The sequence below is a fragment of the Meriones unguiculatus genome, chromosome 1, assembly GCF_030254825.1.
Source record: "Meriones unguiculatus strain TT.TT164.6M chromosome 1, Bangor_MerUng_6.1, whole genome shotgun sequence".
Classification (NCBI taxonomy): domain Eukaryota; kingdom Metazoa; phylum Chordata; class Mammalia; order Rodentia; family Muridae; genus Meriones; species Meriones unguiculatus.
Window position 1 is genome coordinate 175,528,882 of NC_083349.1, and position 6,233 is coordinate 175,535,114.

Consider the following 6,233-nt stretch of genomic DNA (forward strand, 5'->3'; position numbering starts at 1 on the left):
ATCCACCTGATGTAGATGCTGGGTACTGAACAGGTCCTAAATGAATCCTCTTCAAGGGAAATCTATGTAAACTGCTGAGCCATTTCACTAGCTCTTCCAGATTCTTAGATAGGCTCTCTCACTCTCTTTTTATTTAAACTGACAAACAAAGGAAAAACAACAAAAAGACAAAAAATGGGGACATCAAGAATATTGTGGGGGTGTAAATGTTTGCTACCTTCCAGCAACACCCTACCAGCTCAGTTCAGTGGTTGGAGGAAGAAAGGTAAAAAGTTACTTGGATGCACTTATTTAGAAAACAAAGCAGAAAAAGGAAGACTGATCTCCACGATGCTTTCTGCCTTTTCTTCTATTGCCTTCTTCCCTGTGCTTTTTATTTCCTTATTTATTTGCTGTATCATTCATTCAGCAAACCTAATAGCAACCATATTCTTCAAGCAAGTATCTTTCTATATTAAGTAAAAAATATAAACTTGGTGATTGAAATAGCATGCTTGTCTTGGACAGCAAATTTAGAAAAAAAAATCAAGTAATGCACAGAAGTAATGCAAAACTTAACACTCTCAGTAAACAGAGAAGTCAAGGACAGGATACAACAATAGTTCACACCCGTCATTGTTCCTGGTTGAACTGAGCAAGGCTAATACGGGCCCAGTTTTCTAGCATTCTACTCCTCTCCATAGAGTCCTGCCATATTTTCTCTCTTCTCATCCATGAGTCAAATGCTCAAAATCAATACCATTTCCAGGCCTCAACCAAACTATCATGTTTTGCTAAGTCAGCCTCGCATGCTGGCACCTCTACTTCAGCCAATCTCATTTTCAGGACCTGACCAAAAAGCTTTTCTCTACATAGGACTCTTTATAAATAACAAGATGCTGTTTGGAGCTACAAAACTGTGCCTCTTTTCAATAACTAGATAGATTGTAAGATGGCTTATCTAATGCAGACATTTGAGGAAAGGATATCTACATCCAAAATGAAAATTAACTACACAAAAAGTGGAAAGAGAAGGATGAAGGGTGGAAAGGATGTGCAAAATTTAGATGAGCAAACATGAAACAGAGTGGGGAGGGAATAATGGGAGGGTTTGGAAGGGAGAAATTTTATAATTAAAATACAAGCTCAAAAGTAAATAACAATATCAAAAAATGGAGAAATAGAAAGCATGGGATGTTCTCCTTGCCATGTGGAGGACCCTTCTCAAAGCAATCGTGTAATATCCATGAGAGAGTACAGTATCTAGACTCACAAAACCTGGAGTCTCCCTTCTACCATGTATTCCCTAGCCATCCTTAGAAAAGTCATTTCAGCCCCTTGCCTCATAATCCATAACATAGTAAAATTAGAATAATTTATGAAAACCAAATAAGAATTTTATACTTCACATGAAGTTCACATAAAGTATTCCCGAGTGCTCTTCCTTTACAACTTCTCAGGAAGGAAACCAGGGTTATGTAGGATCTTCCACAGTGACGATTTCACCTCTTTATTCCTGAGACTGTAGATCAATGGGTTCAGCATAGGGGTGACCAGATTATTTAAGACCTGAACAGTTGCATCCAGCCAAGGGCTTGGGGTTGGCCTTAAGTAAATGAGAACCACTGGCATGTAGAAAAGCAAGATGGCAGTGAGGTGGGCACTGCAGGTAGAGAAGGCCTTACGCCGGCCCTCAGCAGAGCGGATCTGCAGAATAGAACATACGATGCAGCTATAGGAGGTGAGAATGAGAAAGAAGCAGCTGAGAGGCATCAGGCCCACGCTGATGAACCCCACCATCTCCAGAACTGATGTGTCTGCACAAGCCAGCTTTAGCATCACAGGGATGTCACAGAAGTAGTAGTCCACCTCATTGGGGCCACAGTAGGGCAACTGGAAGGTGAGAGCGGTCAGAAAGGTAGCCTGAATGCAGCCAAAAAATGATGTCCCCGTGGCCAGGATGGCACATACTCTGTGGCTCATAATCACTGAGTAACGTAGAGGATAGCATATGGCAACAAAGCGGTCATAGGCCATCACTGTGTACAGGAAACATTCAGTACAACCCAGGAAATGGTAGAAGAAGAGCTGGCACACACAGCCTGCGTAGGAGATGGCTCGGCTGTGACCTGAGAGGTAGAACAGCATCTTGGGAGAGCTCACAGAAGGGAAGAATATGTCAAAAATAGACAACTTACATAGGAAGAAGTACATGGGCGTATGAAGCCGACTGGAGGAGACAATCGCCAGTAAGATCGATATGTTTCCCATCAGGGTGAAGATGTAAAAAGATAAAAACAGGACAAAGAGCATGGTTTCCAGGCCCTCTGTGTTTGGGATGCCGAGCAGGAGAAACTGAGTCACTACGGAGAGATACCTCATAGCTTTGAGAATATACGACTATGAAAATACTCAAACTCACCAGTCTGAACCCCAGTATCAGATTCTAAAGCATTTGCTGAAAGCTTTGAGTGTGCTTTTAACACGGGGTAAGGTTAGGCAGAGGTCTGCCCTAAGTACACATGTCAAAGGCTATCATTGCCTCCTTCAAGGGAAGTATATTTATCTCAGAAAACACTCTCTGTAGGGAAATGATCACCTTCTTTGTCAAAAGCAGCAATGTAGAGCTCTATTAAAAACCTTTTCAGGTTATAAATATTCTCCTATGGTTCAAGGCATATTTGCCTTGAGCGTTTTTTATATTTCGAACTCTTGTGATATCTTTAAGTAACATCTTCTGACTATGAATTTCTTCCTGCAAAATAACAGAAAAGTGTTACATATAAATCATGATAGTGAATGCCAATCTTACTTCATTTCTTCAGCTTTATTAATGAAAATAATTCATACAACACCTTATGGACACTTGTGAAATGAAACTCACAATTATTTTAACAGATTGACAACAGTAAACATACCCTGTACTATACAATACAGTTATGTAAAAACGGTAAGAGTACCTAGCAAAACTGTAAATTCTAATTAAAATCTTTCATTATTTTACATATCTGAAGGCTTCTCCCGTAAGTGCCTTAAATTTCTATTCTTATTTTCAAATTATGTGCATATAAACATTTATTAAATAGCATTATTAAATCAAATCTCTTTAGAATTGAGAGTGCCCAGGTCTCTCACAGCTATGCCTCTGGACATTCTGGAATCTTTGTCCTAAGAGGACAGAGACAACCCAGAAATAGTAGCAAAAAAAAAAAAAAAAAAAAAAAAAAAAAAAAGCAGTAAAACTTAAAAAAAAATCAAATGCAGTTTACAATGACAGAAAAATGAACCACACAGAAGTAGAACAAAGAAAAAGTCAAGAAACACCACCACTGAGTTGAATGATCTAAGCAGAATACATGATGTCTGGGTTTGAGGGGGCTTCACCTAGCGTCAATGACATTAACAATGAAACAAACAGCATGCTTACCTTCCTTCCTTTCTTTATCTTTTTTTAACCTTTCTTTACACACAAACTAACAAATACTTATTTTTTTCCAAAGATAGGCACATCATTTAAAAACATAATTATTTTAATAACATGTTTATGAAAGTAGCAATTACTATTACTAATCAAATCAAGGATTAGACGTTGAAGTCCAGCTGCACTAAGAAACTTTCCTTAATTTTAAAGCTAATATATGGTAGACCTGTTGTGTTCCATCATTTGTCCCCAAAGATTGTGTTCCAATCTTTTGAGAACTCTTCACTCCGTCTTTCTCTGCTCTAAGAACTTGCCCAAAGGTTGGGCAAGACCCTTGCAGACAGATTCTCACAGCTGCTTTTCTTGAGTGTTGGAAAAATATTTATGGCTTTCACCTTCAGGGTTAATTACTCATATTTAAAATCTTTTTTAGTTTTAGGAACCATACTACAACATTTCTTATGCCTTTAAGGACTAAATTTAGCATTATCTCTAAAAGAAGAACTGTTTGATCCTAGGCAAAGACAATAATCCTTTTTTTTTTTTTAGGAAATTATGTCTTCTGAGAAGTAGCCTTACCTTGAAGGAGTCAGTTGTAGCATTTGATATGTATGTAGATCACACCCCTGCCTATCATAAGAAAAAAAAAAAAGGTTGCCCCATGTTAAAAGCATACTCAAAGCTTTAATCACCAAAAGTTTTATAAAACGTTATTTATGTTCAGACCAGTGACTTTGAAAACTCTTCAGTCATGACATTCAGCATGGAGGCTCAGATCAGAATCTGTAATAAATGCCCATAAATACCCTTTCTAAAATGAATGACTGAGCCATCTTGATTTCTCTGATCTCACCTTCTGTTGGATACAATGAAGAGAGTAAGATGAGAAGCGGGGGCATTATAGGGTTGGGAGAGGATGACTTCTCCGTGATAACAATTTTAGCCATGCCTGAATCATCTAGGCAAATGGCATTCCTGTGGGCTTTCCACCTCCCCTCCTTGATCAGCAAAGGCTCTCAGAGGCCTCTAGCTGTTGCTTGTGCTCAGACACTGTAACACTTTGATTCTGTGATCTAATTTTTTAGACCCATTAAGAGAAAGAGCTGTCCCAGAGACAAGGAAGGCCCCAAGCGTGGCCCTGCTATGTGTGAGGGAGTATTCACATCCTCCTCCAGGACTGCAGTCCATGTTGTGTACACTGAAAAATAGCAGGGCCTGATATTTATATTTTTCATCAGAGCCAAATGTACCACAAACAAAGGATTCCTCCCTTGCCCTGTTAATGAAGAAGATAGTCTCATGGGGCTTCCGGAAGCAGCAACAGAACATTCTCCATAGATTGCTTTCTGGGAAGTTCCTTCCGGGAGCCTCTTAAGGCCTCTTTGATACCTTGGGATAGCTCTGTAGGAACAATTAGTGTGCCAACTTCATCCATCGCCCAATCATAAAATAACAGTGGTGATATCATTGCAAAGAGGTGCTCCGAAGTGGCAAACATACTTGTGCCTAGTGGAATAGGCTCCAGTTCTAAGACAAAGTCACCTGCACTGTTATATCTTTATTTTGATGCCTTTTCTATCTTTTACATTTGCCTGTGACACCATTTGCTGTATCATTTAAAAACTACATGCATATTTGTGTAACCAAATGTTCATCTTTAACAAATAATCTTATTCAAACTACAAGCATAATTGGATGCTGGACATGGTGGTTATTACCTTTAATTTCAGCACTCGGGAAGCAGAAGCAGGCAGATCTCTGTGATTTTGAGGCCAGTCTGGTCTAGGCTAGCTAGGGCTACATAGTGAGATCCTGTCTGGAGAAACAAAACACAAAGAAGAAGTGTAGCTGGTATCTATGTGTTATGACTGAGAGTTAACATGTTCCATTGTTACAAAGTATCACTGCTCAGACTTTCCAAGGAAATGAAGTTTGTACCGTTCTATGATGAATCGAGAATTTGGGTTTTCCAGTAAAAGACAAGAATGCATAATACGATCTTCAAATGTTTGTTTTGTTTTATTGTTTATAGAGGCACAATGTGAGTTATTCCATGAGGACTTTCATAACTGAGCTGTGTGACAGATATGTTTTCAAATTAAAAGTGAATCATTCACTACACATTGAAATTCAAAATAAATAACCTGTGATGTATTTACCTGTTTGTTTTTCGATGTGTTTAAGAAATAGAGATGAGCATCTTTTATACATGTTACTGAGGGCATTTACAATTTGAAGGCAAGTTATAACAAATTCTCATTTTGAAATAAATTGATTTTATTTACACTGTAAAGCTTCTCAATGACACCAGCTTAATGCAATAAAAAAGGCTTTGATTAATAATTATAATTCAACTTAGCTTCCAGAGTAAATGAAACTAAAACAATAATCATTGTAATTACAAAAATAACCATTGGAGTAATAACACAACTTAATTCTTAATTCTCATCAGAGGATCTTCAGACAGTGACAACCTCTGTCACTGAAGTTCTGAGAATCAGACCGGAAATGAGGGTGGCAATCACCTGATGGGAAGTCTTCTTTGGTTGTTTGATTTTGTTTGTTTGTTTTGTGAGACAGATTTCTCTTTAACAGCCTTGGCTTTTTCTGGAACTTACTCTGTAGACCAGGCTAGTCTTGAACACAGAGCTCCATCTGCCTGTGCCTCCATGCTCTGAGATTAAAGGCGTGTGCCACCACCTTCCTGCAGAAAGACTTCTGCAGTAGTCTGCAGAATTACAGCTAGCACTGTCAGCTGTATTGGATCTGTATGTTGAATGCTCTAGACATTATGATTCAAATTTTACCATAAAGTTATCATTCAAATACTATC

General features: G+C 38.4%; 1 protein-coding gene across 1 annotated transcript; it reads right to left on the reverse strand.

Annotated features, from left to right (window-relative positions):
* Nucleotides 1-1,425: 1,425 nt before the first annotated feature.
* On the reverse strand, nucleotides 1,426-2,361 carry LOC110562674 (olfactory receptor 10D1B). The gene has a single exon (XM_021659504.2). It carries the CDS (start codon nucleotides 2,359-2,361, stop codon nucleotides 1,426-1,428), a length of 936 nt encoding a protein of 311 aa, XP_021515179.1.
* Between the last annotated feature and the right edge of the window lie 3,872 nt (nucleotides 2,362-6,233).